Raw genomic sequence first — 26,861 nt, forward strand, 5'->3', positions numbered from 1 at the left:
GAACTTGGCATCGATGTTGAGGCCAGCTGGTAAGTCCATGTAGATTACCTCATTATTGTCTAACTTCCCATTTAGGAAAGCACTGTGGAAGTCCAAAATGTCTATGTCCCAGTCATTTCGTGCCATGATAGCAAGGATTGTGCGAATGGAGGTGAGATGCGCTACTGGCACATATTGTTACAAGAACATCTAGACGCTTGGGCCCCTACCATTTTTCTCCTGATCCTCCTCGTATCAGCCCTCGCATCATACCCTTACCCCGACCTCACTCTAGTTATCCTCGTCATCCTCGCATTCCCTTTCGCCCTCTACCTGTCGCTTCAGCAAAGCCAGTACATTTGGCCGGACCCTTTCGCTGACGAAGCATACCCATGCTCCGTTTCACCACCTGACTAATCCTATGGATAGTCCCTTTGCCCTTACCGTCTGGACGGTAACCTATGACATGATGCACGACGCATCCCCTTTGCCCTATTCCCTTTCTTGATCTCTGACTTGGTGCGCAGTCGCACATGCGACTTATACTTAGATCCGCAGCTGCACGATCGTGCCTCTGCGCGTTTCACTTCTTACTTTCGTTCTCTGACTCACTTTCTTATCAAGCACGTTCTACCTCGATCAAACGTGCTTTCCTGTTATAGTCATACCCTTTACCGATTGCCTCCCCCGGTAGTACAAGTTATCACCCACTAAATACGTCCCCTGTCCTCTATATAAACTCGCTACCATGTACCATATTCCCTAACTTGAATCTACTTGGTTCTTGACCTCCTACTCTCACCAGAGTGATCCTTTCTGCCTCGCCAGCAGTCTATATTCTATCTTCTTATCTGCTCATCGCGGATAAGCCTATAGTCTCGACCTTTACTCATCGACTTCGTCGACGAGCGAAGCCCCTGTTAACTAGTCGGACTTCTGTCCTTCTAATTAACGACGATCCTTACAATTAACCTTCGGGTGTCGTAAGCCTAGGCCGATATAGCTTATCGTCTCGCACCCGCGTGACATAAGCTACCCGATTTGGACATAGGCGTCAAATCGTACTTGCCGAAGACACGCCAAGTACGACCCCTAACCTTGGGCTAGCCCAAGGACGTCCACAGACCGTTGACGACACAAGCTCTGTTTGAGCGTCGCCAACAGATACCATCCAAGTCGTAACACATATGTGTCGTAGTAGTCGAGGCTGTAAACTTGTGAGTATCCCTTTGCAACTAATCTTGCCTTATACTTCTCAACTTCTCCATCAGTGTTCATTTTCAGCTTAAATACCCACTTGCACCCAACAACATTAATGTTTTCAGGTCATTTGACAATCGACCAGGTGTGTGCTTCCTCCAATGAGTTCAACTTCTTGTTGATTGCACCTTCCCATTTGGGCCAGTCGTTTCTGGCACTGGCTTCTTTGACAGTTGTGGGATTTGTTCCCTCTACTGCCACTACCCCAGCAACCATCGTGAAAATTTCTTCGTTGTCCTCGTCCATCTCACCATACTCCCCCACCATTTCTAGCTCGACAATCAGGTTGCTGGATTCTCCGGCGCACTGCATTCTGCAAGGTAAGTTTGTGCTTCATCCATCAGTTGCACCAGTGCCGTCTCTCAGGCTCTTGATGTATGCTGACTCGACTCTTACTCTTCCAGATCATCGTGGTGGGGCGGCTGCTTCAAATTGCAACCCTAGGTGGTCATGGGGAGGGGGGTTGGTAGGTGCTGGGCTGACATCTTCTCTCCTAGCCATTTGATCTTTGGGTGGGCCTACATCATGGCCTTGTACCGTGCAGCTGTCGAGTGAACCAACATCATAGCCTCGTACCATGCGGCCATCAGATGAACTGACATCATAGCCTCGTACCGTGTGGTCGTCAGGGTCGAGAGGTATGTTTACCTCTGCCACATCAAATCTGATGCTCCTTTCCATAGCTATCCTCCTCATGTCTGGGAGGTAGACTTGGTGGCCATTGCTGCCGCAGTCAAACCCTACCCATCTACCATTGATTGCTTGCATATCGAGTTTTGAGCCGTTCATTGAGTGGACCTTGACACGACAACCCCAAACTGGTATGTCCTTGAGGTTAGGCTTTGTTTTGAACAATAACTCATGGGGAGTCTTATTGTCCAGTGCGCAAGTCGCTGTTCTGTTCTTTAGCCAGGTTACACGCATGATGGCTTCCCCCCATAGGAACTTGGGCAATCCACTGGCATGCAACAGCGCACTGTAATGATGGTTGCAGCGCTGGGCTCAGAACCAGGCAATCCAACACCTATGTCCATACCATTCTCCGACCTCCCTTGACCTTCCGAAGGCCATGCGCACTTGGCCAAACCTTCCACAGGCAGTTCTTGCGTTCTGAGGCCCATCCAAACCTCGCGAGTTACCATACCATGTCCTATCCTCGTCCTTTTGACTTCGCTGGTGCATTTTCCCTTATTCTAATTATATGTTGACTACATCTTAGTGCTACATGGATAAACTCCATCGGCATCCTGTCGGGAGCCTCAGAATACGTATAAACAGTACACATCGTGGCTTATTACATGTATACTTGCATTTCTGCTTGCCTCGCGGCTTATTACATAGGTTTGGACTTGCTTATCTTGCTACTAGTTTCGCCTATGGATTCCGGTCTCTCATGGAAGTAGGATATAATCTCACTCACTGGCTACTGATACTTCACTTCACTTCCTGTACTTCAAGTCATAATTAGTAGAGTCACCTCGGTATAATCGTAACTGCACAATCAATCTTTGTTCATTCGGAACGATTGTTTGGCTAGACCGCTGCCAATTCTGCACTTTGTTTATCCTTGAGTTCCGATAGATTAGTGTCGTTTCTGGACTTCAGACGCCTCGCAAAAGTCTTATATTGTTATTCAACACATCAAAATACCGACATATATTGACCCTCAGACAGCTCTCACAAACCTTGGAAGGCATCGCGCTACTTCAGACAATGCTTTTGCAGCTTCAGACAACTTTTGGTTGCATTGGACAAGTACCTTGGTACTTCAGACATAGTCTCGGAACTCTGGACAGACATTAGAGAGGTTTACTTCCAGTATCTTGTCTACTCTCTGACTGTATAAGACTTCCCTTGCATTATCAAGGTAGTTCTTTAGGTTGTCTCTTGGGACGAAGCATACTCGCATCTCTCAGGACTAGGGACTCACATTCTGTAGAGCCCAGCCCAGATCTACTCTTTACAGTGCGCGTTTGTTCAACAACGGTTCAATTGAGTTGTTCTGTGACTCCATTGTGTTCTGGTGTATTGTGCATGGTGAGTTTATGTTCTGTTCCTTTGCTGTTGAGATGACGAGTGAACTTGTCTCCAGTGAACTCTCCGCCAAGGTCAGATCAAAACTGTTTAATCTTTGTGTCGAACTGTGTGTTTGCCCAGGCCTCAAAGGACTTGTACGCATTGAAGGCTTCATCCTTTGTGTGCAACAGGTACAGGTGAGTGAATCGTGTATGATCGTCTGTGAATGACACAAAGTACTCTTTGTGTCTAGGAGTTCTGACAGGAGATGGGCCCCACAAATCGCTATGGACCTTGTCGCTGAACTTCTTGCCTCTTGGAGGGTTTCGGATTTGTCCAATGGGTTTGTGCATGGCTTTTGCATACTCGCATGAGTCACATTTGTCCATAGTGGTGTCGGAAGGGTCTAATGTGATTCCAGTGATGACACCATCCTTGATCATGCGCTTGATGCTCTCTGGGGCAACATGCCCAAGCCTGGCATGGACATCTCACATGGTGAGTTGTTCATCTGTTTTGGTCACTCCAGCAAAAGATTTCTTAGGACCTTTGACACAATACAGGCCTTTATTCACTGGGATCTCCCTATCAACTTCTTCTTCTCGTTGAAGATCTTGCACGTGTCTGCACGAAATAGTGCTGTGTAGCCTGCCGCAGCCAGATGGCTAATGGAGACTAGAGTTACACCCATCTTGGGTGCGTATAGGATATCTTTGAGAAGGATTCGAGTGTTGGACTTGCCATTTGGCAGGGTAATGAGGATGTTCCCTTTTCCAGTGGCCTCGAAGGTATGTTTGTCCGCTGTTATAATTGGCTTTGGCGGAATATTGACAAAGTCTTGGGACAGTTCTCTGTACGACAACATGTGCCTCGAAGCGCTGGAATTGAACAATTTGGTTTGAGATTTGCGCTGAGCATTTGGAATGGCCAAAGTTGCGTAGGTAAGTGATGTTTGTTCTCCTCCCACCTCATCTGTATCATCCATTAGCCAAACACCTTCAGGCTCCTCATCCCTGTCCTTGTCCTTGGCGCTGGCTGTGGTCTCGGACTTCTTGTCCTTGCCTTTGCCATCTGATTTCTCGCTCCCTTTCCCTCCACGACAGTCTTGTTGCATGTGGCCATACTTGCCACAGCCATGGCAGTTGCCTTTGATCTGTCAGGTTTGTTTGCCCACATTGGTGTTATACACTGCATCATTGTTCGACAAACTGCTCTTCTTTGTTTTTGAAGCATGACGGTCATACTTGTCTATGACAGTGGACATCAAGACATCTGCAGTGAGTGAAACACTTGATACTTTCGCAAATGCTGTTAGAGCTGATATGTGAGGATCATATGATGCTGGCAGTGAGCTCATGATTATGGCCGCAAAACTCTCGTCTGTCAGGGCATGGCCAAGTGAGGATAGCTACTCTTTGATGACGCGCAGTTTGTCAAAGTGCTCTCGGATGTTGCCCTTCTCAGAGCATTTCTGGTCCTGCAGCTTTTGCAATAGCTCAATGGACACAACTCGAGACTGCTTTTTGAAGAGATTGGATAGGTACTTGAAGATTTCTCCTGCTGTTTCCAAGTTTTCAACTTGTATAAACAGAGAGTCAGGTCTCGTGCCGGCTATTTGCTACTTTGTTATAGCCTCGCCCATCCTCCATTCCTTTACAGCAATTCTGTATACTGTGAGCTCCCTAACCTCATCTGATGTGGTTGGTGTCCACAATGCTCCTCTTCCCAACAATGTTGAGGGGTCTACTGGTTTCTTCTCGGTACCCTCTAGGTGACCAAGGAACCCGCGAGCATCGATGGACCACAACAACCTATCCTTGTAGGTCATCCAATTTTCTCCGTCCACAATAAGTTTTGGGACGTGAAGAAAATCATCTCCAAGTTTGATGCTTGAGCTGGACATGGTGACAGGTTTCTTTCGTGTACTTTAATCTGGTTAAGAATTAACGAGCGCAGGGCTCATAACCTGCAGTGAGTACACGAGCTCAGTGGACTTAGTAGAAGTCACTATATTGAATGTATATACCTGCAGTGAGTACACAAGCTGCAGAGACCATTAGCTAGATGTAAGTAGTATGAATATTGTACTGACCTCAGTGGACTTAGTAGAAGTCACTGAGGAAGTTCAACTATATGCGGACGAGGAAAACGCAAAGAGCGTGCTTATGTAATCTAGGTATAAGCGAAGGTTAGAATATACAACAGCAACATCATGAGTGATGTATATATGTGGGAGATTGTTGATCTGTCAGCAAAAAAACACAGCTCTCATTTTACTGTGTCACACACCTCTGTAGAACAACTTGAGGAATTTAGTATGGACCTGCTTGGGGGAGGCATGCAGCGGCTTGCACCAACACTGTAGGGTCTGTTTGATAGGCTTCTATTCGCGAGAAAGAAGCATGTTGGCATTGCAGTACTAAGCACTGAAGGTCCAGAAGATAGTGATGAAGATATCTACTGGGAAGCATTTGGTGACAGAGAATTGGATGGATTAACAGGAGTTTTAGTTGACACATCAGTGAAACAGGAAAAGATAACGGTATGTCATAATGAATTGGTGATGATTGTGAGTAGCATTAAATGTCTATCAAAATGGAGAACTTACTCCTCTACTAGGAAAAGTCATTATTTTCAGCATAATCATGCAAACTGCAAACCAAAAATAAAATGTATTTCAAAGCATCTTTGGTATCTTTCTGCAGTCCACACACGCACCTCAAAAGGTCATTGAGACCCTATTGGGGATGGGAATCTGTGTTTCTGTCGATTCAATCAAAACAGCCATCACATCACATCATTGTCAAAGGAGGCTCACCATGGTATTTCTGCTCTGGGGTGAACACTTCTTGCATCCTACACATATGATAATTTTGATGTAGACCTTAAATCAACTGTTCATACAGTTGACAAGTCAGAAGACACACTCAAACATCTTACTGCTGGCCTCCTTTTTCCGCTACAGCATGGTATTACTCTTAACGACTTGCATTGCTCAAAAGCCTTGTGGGAAAGATTGCTTCTCAACACACAAGTGGATTCAATGAACATGACAACCAAGAAAGGATGGAAGGATCTGCTTACGTTACATCCAGACCCCTTGAATGAAACCAGTCTGTCACAACAAGACCACTTCAACTCCTGGAAGATTCTTTCTGATTTAATTGAGTATGGGCCTACATACTTCCATCAATTCAAGGACTGCCTGGGACATCTGGAGTCAGTAGAAATGATTCCTATAGCCAAGACAAAGATTCTAGCCTCGCACGCGATGGATATCAGTAATTCAACAGTGTCTGGGAACATTAACTTAGTACTTGAGTTACTGAAGCAGGGAGATATTGAAGATCTGGCAGAACATGATCCCCTGCAAAGACTAGATGTATCAGAGTACGCTGTGCGAGCACAGATGTCATCTGGTGCATCTCCTTGCAGCATTCCTCAGCACAACTAGATGAGAACACTTTGATGCGAGATGTTGGGGTTCTTCGACCTAAAGAGACAGGTATATATGGCTCGAAGCCTGGGTTTTGTAGAATGCACCAGCTCATCACCTACTCTGGTATCTTCCGGCACCTTGATTGTTGGAGAGTCGAGTTCAAAAAATGAGTTTCTTTACATGTGGACTTGGATGCCTTTGCAGCATCAGAGCTATTTGAGGATCTACTTGTGATGGCAAATGTAATCACAAAGGAGTATGTTGCTGATCACAGACTTTGGAGGATGAGATCAAAAGATGTCACTCAGTGTGATGGGCAATATGAAAATGCACTGCTCCTCAATAAGCACATGCTACTATACAAGGGACTTTCATATGCAATGAATATCGGGGATATCAGGCAAGTGGAAATGTGCATTGTTGCATGGATTCTAATATTCAAGGCAACTGGGAAGCATAAATATGTGATGCACATGTCAGATTTTCTATCCAATGTTCACTTTGTATACCCAGATGACTTATGGTGAGGTTGTATTTTTTTTGGTCAAAACATGAGCTGATTCAAATAATGGCATAGGAGAGCTGTCTTCATTATCATATTCTTGTAAACTCATCAGGAAAATCAGGCAGCTTCTGAGCTGTTGACTGGTGCATGGAATTAAATAACTTGTATACAAAGGTAACTTATTTCTAGTTCATGAGAATACATTGGTTAATCACATCTAGGTTATTCACAGCAGCAAAGGCCCTAATTGCACTATAGACCACATAATCTTGGAATCACCCCTTGTCCAGGTTTATCATAACTTACAACAGGCTTTTGAAGAAAATTTCTTGCATTCACACCTCACAACTTAACACACTATTGTTGACATGACACAGACATTCAGACCACTTTGTTTCCTTACATAGGTCATCAGTAGTAGAAATTTTATGGTGGTGAGTACAGTCAATAATACAGTTCAAAACCAATTCCAGCATTGCACACCAGGACCATAGTCATTGAGCAGTTGAATCACCATATACTCTCCGAGTTATTAATTCTTGCCATGCTTCCAGAGCGTCATGAGTTCATATTCCTGTGGTCCCATCTCGTACTTGACAGTGCATGAATGGTGGGTGATTTTAGAAGGTAAAAATATATTGTTATGTGTGAGAGAGTTGGGATGATGGATGTTGCAACAGACACTTGATGTGAGTGGTGTGCAGTGGGCGCAGCTGTCAGAATTTGATGGGTCACATATAACATGGCCTGGATCTGTGTCATAATATTACAATGAGTCAATAGAAGCACAATTTAAAAATATATTACCAGCCAAGGAGTCATTGAAGTGAATATGAAGGACCTTGCGTCAACATTGGATTGTACCTCATAGGTGAGCATTAATCAAGATCTGACTTTCCCTCTGACTTTGACTGCAACTTCCCTCTCAGCTCTTAATTGCCCACTAGTACCTCTGTGGCTTTGTCACTGTCACTATCTTCCCCAGGAATATCATTTTCCCACTCATGTATACTATCCTGCCTGCCTACAGAATGTAGCTGGGTACACTGTCTTGTAGCTGTACATTCTTTGTTCTTGTCTACTTTGCATTTCTTCGTCTCTTGCTGCCAACACTTTTTCTTCCTGCACATCATCAAAATACTCTCTTTCAGCAAATAATATTGCTGTGCCTTGGAGTCTGCAATCCCTGATGGCACACCCCCATCACTGCCAAAGAGTAGCTAGGTTGCATGTGGCTTTCCACTGGATGACAAGTAATATATCTGGTATGTCCATTCTCTAAACATGACCATGATTAGCTCAAAATGATAATGTTCTACTACATGCATACCAATACCCTTGCCATTCCAAACAATTCTGTGGTGCAAAGTCCCCAAGTCTCTCTATATATCAAGTGGTCCACCTTGTCTTTTTTGAATTGTGTCGTCATGTCAGAGTGAAACCACTTTATCCTGTGACACTGTGCTTATGGGAATTGTTTCTGTATCATTTTTGCTGCTACTATGGAGTCTTGAATGTTGTCAAAGAAGATAAGAAACTTTGGAGGTGCCAGGTCACCATCCTTCCAGCTGTCAGGTATCAATCATGACAGGTTGTTATATGATGAAAGTGAGCACATGATTTTACTGATGCAGAGTTTGATATTTGCATGATCAACAGAATTTGGATCGTGAGGAGCTTGTCTGAGCACATGTGGAGTAGCTGCTTCATATGTGGGAGATTGTCCACTGTGAGCATTGTGGATGTGATGTAGAGACTTATGCCTCTCATGGTGCAATATTGCACTTTACACCCACACAGCACACAGCACGAACTTGCAGTATCGCTTCCTAAGTTATCCTCAGCTATTCCCATATGAGGCGCAGCTTTCCCAGGCCATGCATCGTGTGATGCACATGCACCTTTCCCGTGCCATGTGTTGCACACATGCATGCACTTTCCCATGCTCAAGCATCCTATAGCACCGGCCATCCAGATGCATCCATCCACTATCCACCAAGTTCCATAGTGCATATATTTCCATTTTGAATTTATTTACACATTGTACCACCTTTATTTTATTATGGACCCTTACTTACATATAGCTTTACATACTCGGCTTGGTAGTGCTTCGGCACCATACTTAAGCACCAGCAGTAGATATCTTTAGCAAGTTTTCTTTTCCCAGAGTGGCAGTATGAATTCATTTTCTGAGCATCAGAATGGCAACTCCAAATAAGCCTACATCACAGTAGCTATTGGCACTCAATCACTCGCATCACATTCTCTATCACTTTGCTCTATGCTTATTTCCATTGTCTCATATCTCTATTATTGCTTAAACCACTGGTGCATCGACTGCATTGAGCACACTTCGCTTTCTCATGCATGCGTACCACTTTCCCATGCACACCTCCAACACATTTCCATGCACATACACATGTTCCCATGCCTTGCATCGGCCAACTAGTAGCACCTTCCATGTGAATTTCTAGACCTTTGCTGCACTTGCTTCCCCTTTAGGATCAAATGCACTTGTCTCGCCAAGTATAGCAGACTAGGCAGTACACGACCTACAACATTTAGATATCAGTAAGGAGCTTTGTTTGCGCCTTGCTGAGTTGTACTTTCTATAGTAAGCATGAAAGGGATGTAGCAAGGCAGGATGTAACAGAGATGCTCTAATTCCTTATATTCAGGATGAAATTTGCCCCAGGTTGCGATGCAATGTGCTTCATCAAATATCACACAATGATCTGCTGTACAAAAAGTAGTTTGCACAACAGTTTCTCAAATTCCCCTCCAGGTTTTATAAGCTGCTCTGGACTAACAATGACAGTGCAATACTTCATGTCTTTGATGTCCTGTGTGAAAAATCAGGTTATGATAGTAAGTTGTCCTTCCATGACATAACTGTTAGATCCTCATGCAAAAATTACCCCAGCTAGCTGTCTCTGAGCTTATCGATATACTTAGCAAGCCTGCTTTTGCCAGCGATGAAATGTTCTGTCTCCTCAGCTGGTTCAATGGAGTTACGATAATTTGAAGGCCAGGTTTGAATAGTAAAGGCATCCAAAATGCCATATTCTTCCCCATTGATATGCTGGCAATGCACAAGATATCATGGTTAGCTTCAATGAATGCTTATGTGATTTTGATCTGTCAAAGACATAGCTATTTTCCAAAGTGCTGACAGGTGATATCTCAAATTATGCCCACACTAGGGGCTTCTGACATGTGATGACTAAGTGCTCAAATGGGAATTTTCTATATTTTAATTAATGTACTTATACCTACTTGATTTTCAGTTTTTTTCAAGTGCTGCAGGTTTTTGCCGCTGTGGCTGAGACTGTTTACAAATGTTTCCAGCCACTGCTGGAGAGGTTGAGGAATAAGGTTGGGCTGGGTTTAAATTGTCTGTACTATGGGAATGCTGATGTAACATAACATTTCAGATGTAGATCCATCCTCAAACCTCTCTGGCTGTGAATGGGTAGGATCCTGGGTGAGCACCAGAATTCAACAAACCAAAGTGACTGTGGATACTGGGTGACTATCCCTAGATGAAATAATGTGAAATAGATTATAATTCTGTATTCTGGCACAGTTAGCATTCTTTTCTGACCAGAAAGAACACTACCATCTTTCTTTCATTTCTGACCTCATAGATTCTCTGAGCCTTACATAATAATCATGATTGAGGTATTCAAATTTCACATTGATTGCAGGCTACAGTACAAATTGTAATTTTAAAATACCTATCAATATTAGATTCTATGGTTGTATTGGCCTGTTGAGGGTTTAGCATTCAGTGACTGATGAGGGGTGTGTGCAGCATGCAAGACTCGGATTTCATGTGGCTTGGAAAGAGCAGGGTGCTCTGGAGTAGGCACCTACACAAATACAGGATGATCAGCTACAGAACATTGATTGCCATTAGGACCTGAGGAGTCTGCTTGGTCCATTTTCCTTTGTTGAATGCTTGTGAACCACTATAACTCAACAGTGAGCAGAAGTGAAAAAAGATCAATAGAAGTACACACATAAAGTTAATTGGATGGTGGTGGCCTTCATCAGGAATATCTGGAGGATTCTGAGGATTGTGCCAACCTATTGATTCGAGGTTTGTTAGACATGTTGATTTCAAACTTGACCAAAGGTATAGATTGATCAGTAATAGTTCTGACTTGAATGCTCTGACTCTTACAGTTTGAAAGTCCCTGCCAGACAATGAAAGGGCTTCTGTATTTGCAGATGCAGGTGCAGAGGTGGTTGCGAAGAATCTTCTAGACAGTGACAGCAACCTGATACTTAAAGTTAGCCAATAAGCTTAATATTACATGACCTGGAGTCAAGAGGGTCGACAGGATATTACATACCAGAGCTCAGTAATATCATATTGATAGCTCATCCTGTGAGCTTCCATTCAAGTCTGGCAGTAACTCTCAGACTTAGACTGGGAATGTCAGGGTGTCAGTTGTACTACTACAAAAGTAAAATATTCAGATAATTCAGACAAGGGCAACATACTTCAACATATTGGTCTCCAAAACCAAGAGTTGCATCAATTGCATGATACAATGGTTCAGGTCCAACAGACTGGGGCCTGAATGATTCAGAATCAGAATTGACTATTTAATACAGCAACTATGAATTGACAGTTAAGTTCAGAACACTAGGTGCTCTCAAGTTGCTGAGTGGCAGTCTGATGTGTTGTAGGATCCTTCAGGGACAGATATTAGCTTGGAATGAGCAGTCATGAAAATTAAAAAGTGACCCGCCTGAAGATAAAGTATTAGCAAGGAGTGTGCTGGTGTTCATAATTGAAGAATTGTTGCTGTGTGACAGTCGTTGATATTTAAAGAGAGATAGTTTGCGATTTTGTAAGAGGAGAGATCAGTTAAAGTGTCATTGGTGCTAGGAGAAGTAGCAATAATTTGGATCACTGACAATTAATGAAAATACTATGAGTATTAGTTGAGTCATCTCAAATTCTAAGGCAATGCAAATTGAAACAAGCTTTGTTTGGTCTTATTATTTCTATTTACATTAACTTGCAGTAGCCCCTTTGACAGTTCAAATCAGACTTTGAGCAGAATGCAATGTAATTTATATAAATTGATTTATCCATTGGAGTCACCAAGTCACAATGAGTAATTAAATACAAAGCAAACCATTGGAAATGAGCTGACACTAATATGTAATCTGAAGAAAATTGAGATAATAACAAAGACTATTTGCAAGACTGGGTATTAGTACAAGTATTGCCTAGGGTGACTGCCTTCCTACCTCTGGTTCTTGTCTGCTTCTGTCTACTATTTGTCTTGGTGTAGAGATTCACACTATTACAGGCTTACAACATGTTATACTTCAGTTCATACCACCTGGATTCCTGGCACCAACTTGCAGCATCATTCCCTAGCCTTTTCCCAGCTATTTCCATATTGGGCGATACTTTCCCACGCTTCATGATGCCCTCACATCACTCTCTTTTTCACACTTTCATCACTCTACCATCCAGGAGCATCCATCCACTGTCCAGCAAGTCTCACTGCTATGTATTTTCACATTTTAGTCAATATGGCACCATTTTAGAGCATGGACCCTGACTTATATACATTATTACATACATTATCTCATACTCGGCTCAGCTCAGTCACACTTAGCGAGATACATATATAGGTCCACATTTTTCACTCTTTACACACTACATCACACCTTACCTTTGTTGAGTTCCTCCATCATGTCCATAGCTAGAGTCAGAAGCTATTAGCAATCTTTTAGTAGTCATTCATTGAGCCCTTGCCTATTGCATTTTGCATTTTCACTATTTTTGCATTTTTACTATTTTGCATTTCACATTCCCATGCCTCGCACTTATGTCGCTTGCTTCGCACAGCCACTGCACGACTGTGGATTTGTTTTCCTTGCTTCCCCTTGGATCAAATATGCTTATCTCTGCAAGTATAGCAGCCTAGGCATCACAATTTATCACTATATCAGCTTCTTGTGCCTTTCCATTAGATTTATCATTTAACCTGAAGCTAAGTTGATTCATCTTCATTGGGCTCTGCATCCTGGAGTATACCATCTACTATTCCTGTTGAACTGACACTCTCCTACACAGTATCTGGATTAACTGGTCCAGGTGCAAGTGCCTCCTCCAAACCTCTGTCAGTATTCTTGCTCTCTGCAAGACTGATGGTGGCTATGTCATTGACAACATTGAAGGTTCAATAATTCAGATGGTGAGTCTGAATAATGTTGGGCCTGACTGCCTAGCTGCGATATCTAAGAGACAGTATTCAATCCTAAAGGGTTTCTGTACTAAGCTCAAGGCTCAGAGAGAGAAGAAACTACTTCTACTCAAACTAGTAGTGGAAACTAGTGAAAAGGTAACTTGATTATGTAAGCTACAAAATAGCAAACATAAGGTAAAGACAGTGTCTATAAACCTAGTCAGGAATAAGTCTCTACAACGGGACCAAGAGTATGTCCCACCTCTATCACAAAATTTGTAGCAAGTTTGAATGCATCTGATTCATCAGCTGAACTCTCCATATCAAGAGCCGCTAGCGCATGATCAATTAGAATCCAGGTTAGAAAATCATGCAGATTTGAATATATGGTGGTTAATATTAAATGTGATTTATACAATGTGTTTCATGTTCCATTTTGACACTAGAACTTTCTTATAGGTAAAAAATAACTCCTTGTAGTTTAAAGTTAATCTCTTGCCAATGTCTGTGCTTGAGAATTTGGTGTCAAGTAACAGTAGAAATATCACCTACAAGATAGCATGTGAGGGTGACTGTAACTGGGATTGGTGCATTGCTCACTTACAATAACTGCAGCCCATGCAATAGAATCTGGTGTGACTTGCTGGACACTCCACTTCATTACATTTGTATGGGTGCTAGAACCACTAGAAGTTTGATGAAGTGATATCATACCCTGCAATAAAGCTTTCAGAACCTGAGGATATTCCTGGTGAGATGATGGGCAATCAAGACAAAGAAAGCACTCATAGACTTACTCGCACCAACAGTTCCTAGTTCCTAAAGACAATTTTGAATGACTTATCCTCTATCAACTCTAGGAACAACACTGGAGGAAATGTCTTGTATGTCGGGTTTGCCAAAGATGTGACTTCAAGGAGTCATTGGATCTCTGGGACATTAGCCCTGTTATGGCTGATGTTTATAAAGTATTTTGATGGAAGGTCAAAAATATCACATACAACTCCACAAAGCTTCTTGATCTCATTGGCATGAGCATCTTGGATGCATTTTATTACCTACAATAATCATGTTAACATAGAAAGTTCAGCAATGAGAGCTCACTTACAAGATCGCTAAAGTATGAACTTTCCATCACCTTGTGCAATGACTTAGTAAAATGACAATGGAGCTCATCCATGAATGCTGGCTCCTGAGTAGATGCAGTCTTGTATCATTTAACACTGTTAAACGGAGTCAGAGTCTGCTGCCAGCTGCAAACTGTATGACATGTTGCTATTGAAAGACACTGACTTAGACTTGGATTCTGTAAGCTAAAAGGATCAACTCAATAATGGAAAACAACTCACACAATACTGCACTTTATAAAGTCCCTGCACTACCTAGAAATGAGATAATTAAATGTCAGATATAAAATGACTTGCTGCAGCCTTACATGAGGAGTTTGAATCAAAGACCTAATTAATGATAGTTAGTGCAGTAATAACCAATGTAAAAATCAGTCAAGATCAGAAAACACTGCATCATTAATATCATACTGATGACTAAATGTGCATTATTAGTATTCTGGGTGTCACAGAATTGACATAATTTCAAGGGCAAAAACAGGAGATGGGTGAATCATGCAAATAGCAATCCATTAAAATTAGTGTGTCTGAGCACAAGTGCCAAAACATGTCAATGGCCTTGAGGCACTGGGCATGTAAGTGCTGGAGCACAGACATCATAGTATGTGGCTGAGTGCCAAGGTATAGCACTAAGGCAAGCAAGAAGCCGCCAATGCTCCTGCGCAAGGAGGACCCAAATTGAAACATGGTGCTGTTGAATAAAAGCCCTTGTCAAGGGCAAATCCTTGTCATAAACAACAAGCAAAAACCATAAGCAAGACATTAACGGACACACAATGTGTTATCACAAAGAAGGGAAAACAAGAAGGTGGATGTATGTGGCCGGAAGAAAACTGTAGGAACACTGACATCTATAGTATGATACTATATCACTCAACTCATCACGGCTATAAGCTGATAAACTGAATAAACTGAGTAGAACTCATTTTTGATTGAATAGAGTCAAGGAGTACGAAAACACCCATAACAATGATGTATTGGTGTTGTGCGAGCATGACCAGGTTGGAAGCATCTTGTCAGATGCATGAAGTGCCAGAATTCGACAGATAACTTTCCAAATGAGCATCGGATTCTCAACTTCAAAGAAGACGAGTGAGCGAGAGATGAAGGAAAGAAGTAAGATGTGTGCATATCACGCATCATGACTTAGATCGTTCACTTGCTTAGTAAGCACTTGTTTGAGCTGTGCTTGCTTGCAGGCTCGCTAGCTAGCTCAAACGGCACTGTTACCCCACACAAACAAGGGTCAACAGGGGCGGCACTTGATCAGCTCAGAGAGTACTACCGCTGCAGGATCGACATAATCCACCATGAAGCTTGTAAGGTGAATACTGCAGACGTTTCTTTCGTCTTGGTCTGACATTTTTAAGATACCTTTCATTTTGTGCATTACAAAGATCGGGCGCTGACCCTTGTTTCTATCAGATTCTTGATGAAACTCAATAATGAGACCGTGACTATTGAGCTCAAGAACGGTTCTGTAGTCCATGGCACAATTACTGGTGTGTCAGATCCAGAAAAAACTGACACTGTTTACAAGATCTCAAAACCATTTTTACAGGTGTAGATATGCAGATGAATACCCACCTTAAAACTGTCAAAATGACAGCCCGTAACCGGGACCCAACATCCCTCGACTCCCTATCTATCCGCGGCAACAATATACGCTACTTCGTGCTTCCCGATGCCCTCCCACTTGATACACTATTAGTGGATGATGCACCCAAACCCAAAGGCAGGAAAAAGGATGATGCACGCGGAAGGGGCCGTGCACGAGGAGGGTTGGTTGACCGCGGGCGCGGTCGAGGGAGGGGAAGGGGACGAGGAAGGGGTTTCTGATGGTTCAGTCTTGAAAATATCATGCTCGTTTATCGCATTGTTAACATCTGTATATCGCGGCGTTTCGGCTTTTTGCTAATGCTAAAATATTGCACCGAGCTAAACATTTCACTCGGTCGGTATTAGTCATTCATGAGTTATCCTGCCAGGCTTCCTGTGTAACCTTGAGTCATTTTGCAGCCATACATGATCAATACCAATGATTACCACAAGAGCGACGAAAATTGTAAGGACCTGTGTGGCTGTGTAAATTTCTTCCATGCTCCTGCGCCGTTTTGTGTCAGCTTCAACGTCGTTGCCGCCAACAATCCGACAGCTACTGTCTTCCCTGCAACCGACTGGCCAGGTGACTAAAGTACAATTGAGTGGTTGGATCAAATCTGTACGAAGACAGAAAAATGTCACTTTCGCGGTGATTAACGATGGAAGTTGTGCTTCCGGCCTGCAAGCAGTCTTGAAGCCAGATGCTACCCCACACAAGTATGTTTCCAAGGCATTGTGGAACGTGGACGTTTATAATAGCATCCCTTAGCTTAACCAATGGCGCCAGTGTCCGCATTTGTGGCAATCTGGTCCAAAGTGTGGGTCGCGGACAATCATATGAACTACATGTCGAGGCGGTTGATGTCTTGGGCGAATGTAACCCAGAGGTGTGTGTTATGAATGGATAAAAAGTTGTTCATTGAAATTTTGTAAAGGCCTACCCTATCCAGAAGCAAGCCTTGCCCGTGGAATTTTTAAGGGACAATGCTCATTTGAGAGCGCGAACGGATACCAATGCTGCTATGCTGCGTCTACGTGATTCCGTCCTCCGGATGCTGCATAGCTATTATGAGGTGCTAATGAATATCACATTGTCTGTCCTGTTGTTGACACGTCCAAATCTAGGCTCAAGACTTTCATTACGTGCACACGCCCATCCTGACTTCAAACGATTGCGAGGGTGGTGGTGAAACGTTTCGTGTCTTGTCTACTTCTTCCGCCCCTTCTTCAAGGCAGTTGCCCGATCCGAGTGCACAAGCCGAATTCTTCTCCCAGCCAGCATATCTTACTGTGTCTTCGCAACTTCACCTGGAGGCCCTTGCTGCCTCCCTATCTCGGGTTTACACGATTTCTCCTTGCTTCCGAGCAGAACGTTCGCAGACGAATCGGCACCTCGCTGAATTCTGGATGCTCGAAGCTGAATTGGCATTCATTGACCACGTCGGGGACATATGCTATGTGGTTGAGGAGTCTCTCAAAAATGTCCTCCTTCAGTGTCGATCAGAACACGCCCTCCTTTGGAATGATGGCGATGAAGAAAAACTCAAATCTCTGCAAGATGCGTCGCGCCCAGAAATCCCCTGGACACGCATATCATACACTGATGCTGTGAAAGAGTTGCAGAAATACCATGCTTCTTCTCGAGTTGGATTCGGATTCGAGCCTGCATGGGGGAGAGCACTGCAAAGCGAGCATGAGCGGTGGCTTTCGGAACGACTTGTCGGCGGCCCTGTGTTCGTCACAGATTACCCAACCTCCTTAAAACCATTCTATATGCGAGCTAATGATGATGAACAGACTGTAGCGTGCTTTGATCTTCTAGTTCCTTTCATCGGCGAGCTCGTGGGTGGGTCGCTCAGAGAAGAGAGGACCTCTTATTTGGTCGAGGCTATACGGAGGCATGGGCTTAGGGAGGAAGAATACAGATGGTACGTAGATTTAAGGAAGTATGGCAGTGCACCGCATGGGGGTTATGGGCTGGGGTTTGAACGACTGGTTAGCTGGATGAGCGGTATTGAAAATGTGCGGGAGTGCATCGCGATGCCGAGGTGGGCAAAACGGATGTTGTTGTAACATATACTCTTGTCGGACTCCTCTCGATTTAGTGGCAAAGTTCCGAATTGATCTGCGCTTCGTTGCAAAGTCTTGTGAGCTACAGTTGAAATGGTCATAATGCATGTGTTAACAATGCATAAATCTCATAATGCATCAACTTTTGTGGATCCCGACGGCGTTCCCAAGTAATTGGACGCATAATGCATAACATTTGCATACCCAGTATGCATTACGAGGTATTGATTTGATAGGGTGGGGCATGTGAACAATAACATAGCGCATAGATTTATTATTGCATTGTCTTTTTTTGACTATGTATAGAAGCCAGCGAGCCATTGAAACGGTACCATACTACATGAAAATGTCCCTAAATTTACAGTGCAAACCTTGTGACAAGTCCGCTGTCTACAATCGACCTGCACGAAGTTGCATGTATGCAATATCATGGCGACCCTCAATTTTCACTTGATTTATCTTCACAGCTTTGAAAGTTTCGCACTAACCTACAACGCGAAGAACTGCATAACGCTAAACAAACATGTATAGAACAATTCTTCTCATTTTAATCATGTACTTGCGTAGGAATTATTGATAACTTTCTGTCACCCTTTTGGCGGAGGTCACACATGTCACAAGTATGTGACAAATATCGTCTTGCATATTCCTCATAACGCATAACATTTTGGCGGTCCCATCGGTATGCATTATGACCATTTCAACTGTATATGTTCGACAATTTCGACGGCCGCAAACGGGGGCGCCAACTGGTTGGAATTCTACCTGGAAGCGAGGTGCGAGCTGGGTGCGAGTGTAGGGTCATTGATAGAATAAACTGACTAGTTCTCTTGTCGAACTGCCTTCCACCGGCAGCATCCAGGCTGCACTCAAGCTCTGCTGCATTTCGGCATTTCGGATTTTCTTTTTCTTTTCTGCTACAAATTCCGGTGAGCTATGGTGGCCCAGCTCCTTGTGTGCATCTGCATGCAATGGAGGTAGGTCCGGCGGAAAGGCTATGAGTAGAGATGATAACTTATTCATGTAAGAAGTTCACTGTTGTGAACTCTCGTTAGGTTTCTCACCAGAGAACCCATAGTAAGGGGAGGAATTATTGCGACACCTTCTGCCAGTGACGAGCGAGATTTCTGTCTGTCAAGACGTGCTGCGGTGAGCATGTCACAGATTCCTGCATGATGCCTTCAATGACTCCTGGCACAGATGCCCGTATGCTTGTTACTGACTGTCTTTCCAATTTGATGCGTCGCTTTGCGGCTCCTACAATTTGGGATCCTAGGTTTTGTTGCATCACATTCACTCCTACTAGTGTGGGAATCGCAGACTTCGCGGTTCGCCTTGACTCACACGACTCTACACTACACACGAGTCTACTTGGCTCACTTTTGCACAAGTTGGGGATCAGTACTCAGTATCAGGGCTTCTGCCCGAAAAAAATCATTCGTTTGCAATCAAGCATGCATTTTTTTCCCATTCTCACTAGTTATAGTACAACCGTACAAGAGCTCCCATAACTTAAGTGCGGGTCTTGTCTGCAGCACTGGAGAGTCGAGACAAACTTGTTAGTTTGATTGTGACCATCTACTATGATGGGCGTGAATATTTGTTGTCTTTTCTGGTGACGTTATGCTCTTCAAATTCGTCATGCATGTTTTCTGCGTTTCCCTGCATGTATCATATACTTATCCCATGGTGTATATATATAGCTTCCGTCGTGCGAGCATTCGTAATGCTTCCGTGGTTTAAACAGAAATTTACCCATAATTTCCCCACAATATCATTGTCCATTACGCTGACAACCCCAGCTGTCACATCCTCCAGCTATGAAGCTGGAAGTCCCGCATGTTCAAGAAAACCTTCTCGTTACATATGGAGCTGGAGGCACAAAATATACTGGTATGAGAATTCTCGAGCCTTCATCGACGAATACTGACGATGTCTGCGTTCATAAGTTCGCCCGACGCTCAACAGATTGTTCGTTATCATTCTTCCGTTAGCCTTGGCTGCAGCCTTGGGATATACCACATACGTCGCCCACCGTCATGACTCCCTTTACACTGCTTTTGCTGCACTGGACAACCGAGTTGCCAAACTACCAGGTGCGTTTTTCATTGAGTCTTTGCCAATTCGTTCACCTTATGTGGTGATAAGTGATGGGCTATAACAGTAGGTTTCCACGTTCTGATAAGCTGTCGATACTGACCTGGCGCCTCACGCACAGCTTGGAACGCATACCATGTGAGTGCTATGGAGCTAATTCTGAAGGTTTCAACTCAGATCTTTCAGTGTGACATAGATGAGGATCTCATCTTACAAAACGCACAGCTGATGAAATCGCTGAACTTAGCGGCAAGTATCGTTCACTGTCCGATGACCTTATTCAGGGTGGCTGAACCTGGTATTATCACTAGGACGCTGGGTATACTTATGTCAACATTGATGATTGTTACTCAGAGAGAAGCAGAAACGATGAGGGTGATATTGTTGAAGGTTTAACTATTTTCCCCTGATGGTTCGTGTATTAACATCCCAGGTCAGATGCGACAAAGTTTCCGTCCGGAATGAAGGCGCTCACAGACAAAATTCATAATCTTGGGCTGTGAGTGACATGTTATATATATATACCTCCAAAATCACATCTTACTGAGAATTTTATTTGGCACACGCAGGAAAGCTGGCATTGTAAGACCTGACATTCAGTCATTCCTGTACCTCCTGACTGTGTCCCTGTCATGCAGTACAGTGATTCGGGTTGGTTCACATGCCAACTATACCCTGGCTCATTCCAGAACGAGGCAAGGTAAGCAGTTCTGTTCCTGCTCATTACATCATGATCATATCTAGCAGAGACGCGAAACGCTTTCATGACTGGGGTTTCGACTATCTCAAGTAAGTCTCAATTTACTGATATGAACGGCTGTTTTCAATGGTGATTATTTACAGATATGATAACTGTGCTGGTACGTGGACTCACACCATGTCCAGTTCGTGATCGCTCGATATACATCAGTTCCATTTGACAACATCACTCGGGAGAATATTATGGGAAGTATGTACTTATGTTATTCACCTCTGTCAGAATCTCACTGACGGGTCTAGGATATGAACGTATGGCAAACGCCATTGCTGATTTTTCACTATCATCTGGAACACCACCCTTAATTTTGTCCATGTGCCAGTGGGGAAGGGTGAGACTCTACTTCATTGCAATTTTTGGACTATGAACTGTTTTGCAGGAGCAAGGCTGGACTTGGGCCCGCAGATATGGGCAAAGTTGGAGGGTAAGATAGAGCACGTATCACAAATTTCTCGAAGCTAACGAATACTCTAGACTACTGACGATATTGGTAAGCGTTCGACCCCCCGAAACCTCTCACTGAGGAAGCAACTGATTGGTGAGCAAGAACCGAACTGGCAATCAATCGCCAAAATATTAAACCAGTAAGGAAGCCGCGTTGCTTACCCCATCATCATTCACATCGTCTTCCAGAAACTCGTTCTATACGTGGGCAACTGATTTTTACGGCCATAATGACATGGATATCGTCAGTCATGTTTTGCGGTGCTGTTGGCCACGCTGACAAGGGTCCTTGTAGCTTGAAATGTGCGTCACTGAGAGGCCGAGTCTGAGTGTCGTCTCACAATCGACAGTGGTAATGGCCCCCTAACGTACGAAGAAGCGAAGTCCCATTTTACTGCGTGGGCGCTTTTGAAATCACCTTTACTTATCGGCACTCATGTAAGTTCAATCCCCTGCTGACGAACCCTTCACTCACATACGTCCAACTTAGCTTGCTTCTGCTACCAAAGAAACTCTTGAGATTCTGACCAATCCAGAAATCATCGCGATCCATCAAGACTCGGTTGTGGGCACTAGCATCTCACCTTTCCGGTGGGGCATCAATGTAAGTCATTTTGACTTGTTTGCTGTTAATCGGAAGTCCATATCATTGATGCCACGTCGCATCGATAGCCTAATTGGGTCAGCAACGACACACATCCCGCACAATATTGGAGCGGAGAGAGTCAGAATGGGACGGTGTTCATGCTCGTTCGTGCTCTTTTTGAGAAGTGCTGTTCAAACAATTAAAATTCGTACAGTTGAACACGCTGGATGAACCCGCCGACATGTTCTTCAGGCTGACTGAATCACCGTGGATCCGAGCTGGCAGGCAATACACTGTCCGGGTAACCTTCATTTCCTATGCAGGTTGTTTGCAGCCTTCTGATTCGCTTTGTCTGTCTAGGACCTTTGGACGCATACAGACAACGGGACTGCAGTTCGCAACTTTACGGCGCACGCTGTTCCGCCGCACGGTGTTGTGGCATTGCTCCTCCAAGACGCGGGTAACGAGCCGGATGGCTTGTGGCCGCCCTGTGCTGTGTTGGAGTGGTGCATGAATTCTAACGGGACTCGTATCGACGAATGAGTTCTGAGGGCGCTCTTTTCCAAGTGATGTATACGAGTCTTGTATCACCATTGTATGTTGACAATATTTCATTGAACCTTGTATGAATAAAGGGCGACAGAATTGTCTTTCGTGCCACGCTCAAGTCATTACTGTCCACATCTCTTCCAAGCAACGAGATACCTCAATCCATTCTGGTGTAGGATGTAAGGTATCTTGACAGATAGCGTGCTTGACAACCTGTCAGGTGGTTAGAAAACGTGGTTAAGTTGTCTCTGCCGCGTGTATGGATAGCCGAATAGCATGGCTTGCCGTGAAAGTCATAAAACACAAGGTCAACTCATCCTGAGGTGCACAGATCAACGTCATGCATCCTTCCACAGCTTTACTAACGCTCTGTTATCTCGTCTCTCATTGTGGCATCACCTCTCGATGACTACCAAAGAAACTCCATCGGTACTCCGCTGAGTAGAATATCCAGAGATACAACCATAAAAGATATGAAGGCACATTTTACGACCGTTTTTCAGTATGTTTGACCATCGACTTTTAGCGGAAATGCAGTTTTTGACATTCCTCAGCAAGTACAACGTACGTCACCTTGCGCAATCATGCGCTGAGCACAGACTCGCCTCTTGAGCAACCTTACAAACTCGGAGTCTCTATCCGGGACGGAAGCCCTATCCTCCTAGAAAATCGCGGTTGGGGGAGCTCCGGTATCATCATACCTTGTGGGAGAATGAGATTTGTTGAAGTTTCTATTGTTTCAAGGTTGCATACAAACAACATACAAAAATCTTATTACTATCATCTTACTTGCATGTACAGTTTTGCGTGCAGCCAGTGCACCCGTCAGCTTCATCGTATGAGCAGATACTACATGATGCATGAGTTGTAGCGACAGTCAAGCATGGAAGCTGTGAGATTTTCACGGCCTCTGACTCAGGATAGGTTGGAGAAACCGACATGAGATTACTGTACAAGATGAACCCAGAATACAAGACATCCTACGACAAAGATGGAGGTCCATTTTCTGACTTGTTTCCATTTATTATCCAATTCATGCATCTCGCCTGTCAATTTCGGCAGGGTTGCCGACAACACTACCGGTACAGACGGTGCGTCTGGCTTCCAAGAAGTAGGAAGAGTAGGATCCTTGTCATGGTGGTTACTTGAGCCTACGATGTCCTGTAATGGGAAGACTTCAGCTTGTGCAACACCCCCGAAGAAATCGGTGATAAGCGTCTTGTCCAAGGAACGGCGGAAAAGATCGGACCGGATGCCTGGATGAGAGTAAATTTTCACCGGGTCATATGAATCGAACTGTTACAGTGAAGAATGAGCACGCGCATCAGACCAGTGATAGAGCAGAATACCAAATCTTGCATAGATGCCTGACTTGTCTTGTTTATTCCCTCCATGAATTTGAGGACGTAGTGTGTATAGCTGTCAATGACGGAGACGCCGATGTCATTGTCATTTTCATACTAGATCCACGACACTATAAGCATTTTGTAACAAAACAAAGTTGTGGAATTCTCACGGAGTAAGAATTCTCTTCAATCTGAGACGACCCAGTGGCGAGAATGTTTGGGGAATAAGATTGAGAGTACATGGTATTCGCTTGACAAGTATCAATCATGAATAAAATTTCGTTGTATCTGGTCCATCGTGAGCTTCGTATACGACGACGCGACGGGAAATCCCACCGTTTCTTTTGCCACATTTGCTCGAATGCGTCAGCAATATCAAATGCACTTATTTCCTCTTGATCTTGAAATTTGAGGAACTCGTTTCCTCCATGCCCAGTCATGTAGACGAATATGTTCGAGTGGTCGTCTGTCAGAAGTCTTTTTGACCGTGGCATAGAGGGATCCACCCGACCTATAAAACTTTAGATGACTTCCAATCAGCACTGGGCCATTCGTACCTGTCAATAGGCGTATGAAGTTCTCCACAGTTACTTCATATCCACGATAATCTACCTCGATGTTCTCGCCGTACAAGTCTAAATGCCTGCCAGCTTCTGCATAGATGCTGCCAGCAAATTTGTTTCTTGCGTTACACGCTACGTCATCCGCCAACATAAGGATAATGTTGGAGTCTGGAATCCCAAGACGCTTGACGGTACGATACCTGACAGGTGCATCAGGTGGTGAGCAACTAACTCTGAGGATGGGGTGCTTTACATTCCAAGGGCATTTGCCATATGCTATAGCAGTCTCAGCAAAGGCGGTCTATAGTAGCAAAATCGTGCTCACCCTGTAGTTGAACCAGTACCGAGATGCGCATACAAGGACTGCCCAATTGTTGGTGTGTCCTGAACCCGAATCATGTCTACCGAAGAAATCAGCTGCGCGCTCGCCAGCAGGCGCGGAAGAACCCCATGAGCCAGCTGCCCGTGCCATGAAACATGTCAGCAACAAGAGGCAAGCCTGGGGAAGCAGCTGGAAACGCATGGAGAACACTGGCAAGTGAAGAGCAATCGGTACTCACGGCAACTCGGCAAAGGAAACGCGGTGCGGAGTTCTAAAACACTACAATCTGCCCTTTGCCTTTCACTCTCATGAACGGTAAGCACAAATTCTCTTAAACTACACACCGTCGTTACGCTTATAATTTTCAAGGTCTTCACGCCTATGGAGACGACTCGCAAAGCGACTCGGAGGAGAAGGTTGCTTCATCCTCGAAAACCAGTGTGGGAATATATCTGAATAATGTAAGAGATTCTTCACCGCAGCCTCGTGCAATTGTTTCCCTCTTTGTTGGCTATCATTCTTCCTGAGATAGGATAAGGCGCTGAAGGGTGTATCAAACTCATTCTCAGATGGTACGCATCCTATAAAATGATACATGTATGTGCCGTGTTGAAGATGGAACCCAGCCCGTCTGCTACCCAAATCTCAAGTAATCATTCGTCGACCTGTGCAGCAGAGAGGTCACCCTCGTGCTCATGCATCAGATGAGATTGTAGGCAGTTTAGAAAGCTTTCGAGCTTCCAGTCCAGCGTCTATGCCCAATGCGTTTCCGAACACGGAACAGGTTGAAACTGGATCTTCAGAAGAGGCAGATGAAATCTCTCATATCCGACAACTATTGAGACAACCGCCAATTCCGGGTTTCACAGACTGGGGCATCTCACCAGCATCTTTGTCTCCATATGATCCGGTAATTCAGGTGCGACTTCGCTCTCACTCATGGGGATCTTTCTGATTATCCTTCAGACTAAACTTGCACAGTTTCACGCTTTAAAGCAAGATTCTGAACATCCCAAGCACTTCAATGATTCGCTTATGTCCAACCGATCTTTTCGCAATCCCCATCTATATGCTAAGCTTGTAGAATTTGTGGACGTCGATGAGCGCACGACGAATTTTCCAAAGGATATGTGGGATCCAGATGACATGCGCTCTGAATGGTTTGCGAACAGCATCGGTACGTAAATTCACTTACTGTCATAACACTCGTTCATGCCCTCGCCTTTGGCACCCCTTCGCTTTTGGCCATTTGTTCTACAAATTGTTCCATCATCAATTTTTTTCTTCTGGTTCCCGGCGATGCATCTGGACTCCTAAATCTCTGCTTCAAAGCCGCGCTGCAAAAAGCTCGCTCAGAGCAAACTGCTTCCTCTCAGTCCAAGCGAACGCAGATCAATTTTTCCACTTCTGGAAAGGTACCACCCCTCACTCACGACAAGCTGGCCCCACGACACAGTGGCAGATTCCATCCCTACTCTCGCCTGCGTTAAGCTCGATATCCTTGTGAATCATGTATATTACCACGTATTTCTATATTACTCTCTCCAGAGTCCTTGAGTGTATCAAATACGCCGCAAAGGACCGTCCATGATCAGCTTTATCGGAGTCTACACTTGAACTAATGTGAGGGTGCAGCCTGCCGGAATGTTCCGGCACCAGGAGCGTTTGCGCCGGTTTCTTCGGTTTTCCTTCGTCGGCCGTACTTCGCACCTCCTGACTCACTTTGAGATCCACCCACCACTCCCTTTTCATTTCCACCGCCGAAGCACACTTCATAGCCCTCCGTATTCATTAGTTTGTTGTATAAGCGAAATCGATCAATGCACATTCGTTTGTTAGCGACGTTTTAGTTGGCATGGTCGAATTCGTAAGCTCCTGAGCGGTTGCCACTAGACAAATGGCCTCTCGAAAAAAAAAAAGACCTAGATGAGGTTTTCCAGCGCACTTTTCAAATTCAAACCTGCTTGCGTACCACGAGCTA

General features: G+C 44.3%; 9 protein-coding genes across 9 annotated transcripts; 6 read left to right on the forward strand and 3 right to left on the reverse strand.

Annotated features, from left to right (window-relative positions):
- Positions 1 to 4,663: 4,663 nt before the first annotated feature.
- Positions 4,664 to 5,158, reverse strand: EDB93DRAFT_1102291 (uncharacterized protein; the record flags this gene model as incomplete). The annotated part of the gene is made up of 2 exons (XM_041447192.1): positions 4,664 to 4,873; positions 4,928 to 5,158. 2 exons carry the CDS (start codon positions 5,156 to 5,158, stop codon positions 4,664 to 4,666), a joined length of 441 nt encoding a protein of 146 aa, XP_041309665.1.
- Positions 5,159 to 5,572: 414 nt separating this feature from the next.
- On the forward strand, positions 5,573 to 7,221 carry EDB93DRAFT_1102292 (uncharacterized protein; the record flags this gene model as incomplete). The annotated part of the gene is made up of 6 exons (XM_041447193.1): positions 5,573 to 5,616; positions 5,650 to 5,797; positions 5,961 to 6,093; positions 6,138 to 6,652; positions 6,691 to 6,760; positions 6,899 to 7,221. 6 exons carry the CDS (start codon positions 5,573 to 5,575, stop codon positions 7,219 to 7,221), a joined length of 1,233 nt encoding a protein of 410 aa, XP_041309666.1.
- A 113-nt stretch (positions 7,222 to 7,334) lies between these two features.
- On the forward strand, positions 7,335 to 7,552 carry EDB93DRAFT_1081513 (uncharacterized protein; the record flags this gene model as incomplete). The annotated part of the gene is made up of 2 exons (XM_041445626.1): positions 7,335 to 7,373; positions 7,421 to 7,552. Coding segments are annotated over 2 exons (171 nt in total), but the record flags the coding sequence as incomplete, so codon positions are not given.
- A 6,275-nt stretch (positions 7,553 to 13,827) lies between these two features.
- On the reverse strand, positions 13,828 to 14,597 carry EDB93DRAFT_1102293 (uncharacterized protein; the record flags this gene model as incomplete). Its single annotated transcript, XM_041447194.1, has 6 exons — positions 13,828 to 13,965; positions 14,022 to 14,103; positions 14,132 to 14,153; positions 14,215 to 14,236; positions 14,419 to 14,475; positions 14,526 to 14,597. 6 exons carry the CDS (start codon positions 14,595 to 14,597, stop codon positions 13,828 to 13,830), a joined length of 393 nt encoding a protein of 130 aa, XP_041309668.1.
- A 1,132-nt stretch (positions 14,598 to 15,729) lies between these two features.
- On the forward strand, positions 15,730 to 16,595 carry EDB93DRAFT_1132792 (Sm-like ribonucleoprotein). The gene is made up of 3 exons (XM_041449011.1): positions 15,730 to 15,868; positions 15,970 to 16,046; positions 16,106 to 16,595. The coding sequence occupies exons 1-3, from the start codon at positions 15,855 to 15,857 to the stop codon at positions 16,381 to 16,383; spliced, it is 369 nt and encodes a 122-aa protein (XP_041309669.1). The 5' UTR covers positions 15,730 to 15,854; the 3' UTR covers positions 16,384 to 16,595.
- EDB93DRAFT_1132794 (uncharacterized protein) lies at positions 16,540 to 18,315 on the forward strand. The gene is made up of 4 exons (XM_041449012.1): positions 16,540 to 16,863; positions 16,916 to 17,033; positions 17,082 to 17,219; positions 17,272 to 18,315. Exons 1-4 carry the CDS (start codon positions 16,643 to 16,645, stop codon positions 18,217 to 18,219), a joined length of 1,425 nt encoding a protein of 474 aa, XP_041309670.1. The 5' UTR covers positions 16,540 to 16,642; the 3' UTR covers positions 18,220 to 18,315.
- Positions 18,316 to 19,709: 1,394 nt separating this feature from the next.
- EDB93DRAFT_183158 (glycoside hydrolase family 27 protein) lies at positions 19,710 to 22,784 on the forward strand. Its single transcript, XM_041455608.1, has 22 exons — positions 19,710 to 20,109; positions 20,166 to 20,312; positions 20,365 to 20,379; positions 20,435 to 20,451; positions 20,500 to 20,562; positions 20,625 to 20,703; positions 20,752 to 20,812; positions 20,883 to 20,895; positions 20,952 to 21,013; positions 21,061 to 21,102; positions 21,157 to 21,173; positions 21,224 to 21,262; positions 21,313 to 21,401; positions 21,450 to 21,494; positions 21,545 to 21,654; positions 21,704 to 21,758; positions 21,810 to 21,817; positions 21,865 to 21,952; positions 22,005 to 22,118; positions 22,187 to 22,264; positions 22,315 to 22,401; positions 22,461 to 22,784. Exons 1-22 carry the CDS (start codon positions 20,037 to 20,039, stop codon positions 22,641 to 22,643), a joined length of 1,485 nt encoding a protein of 494 aa, XP_041309671.1. The 5' UTR covers positions 19,710 to 20,036; the 3' UTR covers positions 22,644 to 22,784.
- Positions 22,785 to 23,594: 810 nt separating this feature from the next.
- EDB93DRAFT_1336069 (peptidase C13 family-domain-containing protein) lies at positions 23,595 to 25,081 on the reverse strand (the record flags this gene model as incomplete). Its single annotated transcript, XM_041455322.1, has 6 exons — positions 23,595 to 23,945; positions 23,999 to 24,109; positions 24,166 to 24,506; positions 24,553 to 24,758; positions 24,812 to 24,834; positions 24,884 to 25,081. The coding sequence occupies 6 exons, from the start codon at positions 25,079 to 25,081 to the stop codon at positions 23,595 to 23,597; spliced, it is 1,230 nt and encodes a 409-aa protein (XP_041309672.1).
- Positions 25,082 to 25,171: 90 nt separating this feature from the next.
- EDB93DRAFT_1132831 (HCNGP-like protein-domain-containing protein) lies at positions 25,172 to 26,722 on the forward strand. The gene is made up of 6 exons (XM_041449013.1): positions 25,172 to 25,195; positions 25,250 to 25,341; positions 25,413 to 25,452; positions 25,507 to 25,799; positions 25,847 to 26,057; positions 26,213 to 26,722. The coding sequence occupies exons 1-6, from the start codon at positions 25,189 to 25,191 to the stop codon at positions 26,368 to 26,370; spliced, it is 801 nt and encodes a 266-aa protein (XP_041309673.1). The 5' UTR covers positions 25,172 to 25,188; the 3' UTR covers positions 26,371 to 26,722.
- Positions 26,723 to 26,861: the final 139 nt, after the last annotated feature.

This window comes from Suillus bovinus, assembly GCF_016758785.1.
Source record: "Suillus bovinus strain UH-Sbo-P2 chromosome Unknown EDB93scaffold_14, whole genome shotgun sequence".
NCBI lineage: Eukaryota > Fungi > Basidiomycota > Agaricomycetes > Boletales > Suillaceae > Suillus > Suillus bovinus.

Excerpts from the sequence above, each read along its gene's own strand:
- EDB93DRAFT_1132792 (XM_041449011.1), top strand. Across the intron at positions 16,047-16,105 it reads AGTCCATGGCACAATTACTG|GTGTAGATATGCAGATGAAT; the intron begins GTGTGTCAGATC and ends CCATTTTTACAG.
- EDB93DRAFT_1132794 (XM_041449012.1), top strand. The coding sequence starts at position 16,643 with ATGCTCCTGCGCCGTTTTGTGTCAGCTTCAACGTCGTTGCCGCCAACA. Across the intron at positions 16,864-16,915 it reads CCAGATGCTACCCCACACAA|CTTAACCAATGGCGCCAGTG; the intron begins GTATGTTTCCAA and ends AGCATCCCTTAG. Across the intron at positions 17,034-17,081 it reads TGGGCGAATGTAACCCAGAG|GCCTACCCTATCCAGAAGCA; the intron begins GTGTGTGTTATG and ends AATTTTGTAAAG.
- EDB93DRAFT_183158 (XM_041455608.1), top strand. The coding sequence starts at position 20,037 with ATGAAGCTGGAAGTCCCGCATGTTCAAGAAAACCTTCTCGTTACATAT. Across the intron at positions 21,655-21,703 it reads ATCGCCAAAATATTAAACCA|AAACTCGTTCTATACGTGGG; the intron begins GTAAGGAAGCCG and ends ATCGTCTTCCAG. Across the intron at positions 22,402-22,460 it reads GCAGGCAATACACTGTCCGG|GACCTTTGGACGCATACAGA; the intron begins GTAACCTTCATT and ends TTGTCTGTCTAG.
- EDB93DRAFT_1132831 (XM_041449013.1), top strand. Across the intron at positions 25,342-25,412 it reads TGGGAATATATCTGAATAAT|GATAAGGCGCTGAAGGGTGT; the intron begins GTAAGAGATTCT and ends TTCCTGAGATAG. Across the intron at positions 25,453-25,506 it reads ATCAAACTCATTCTCAGATG|CCCGTCTGCTACCCAAATCT; the intron begins GTACGCATCCTA and ends GATGGAACCCAG.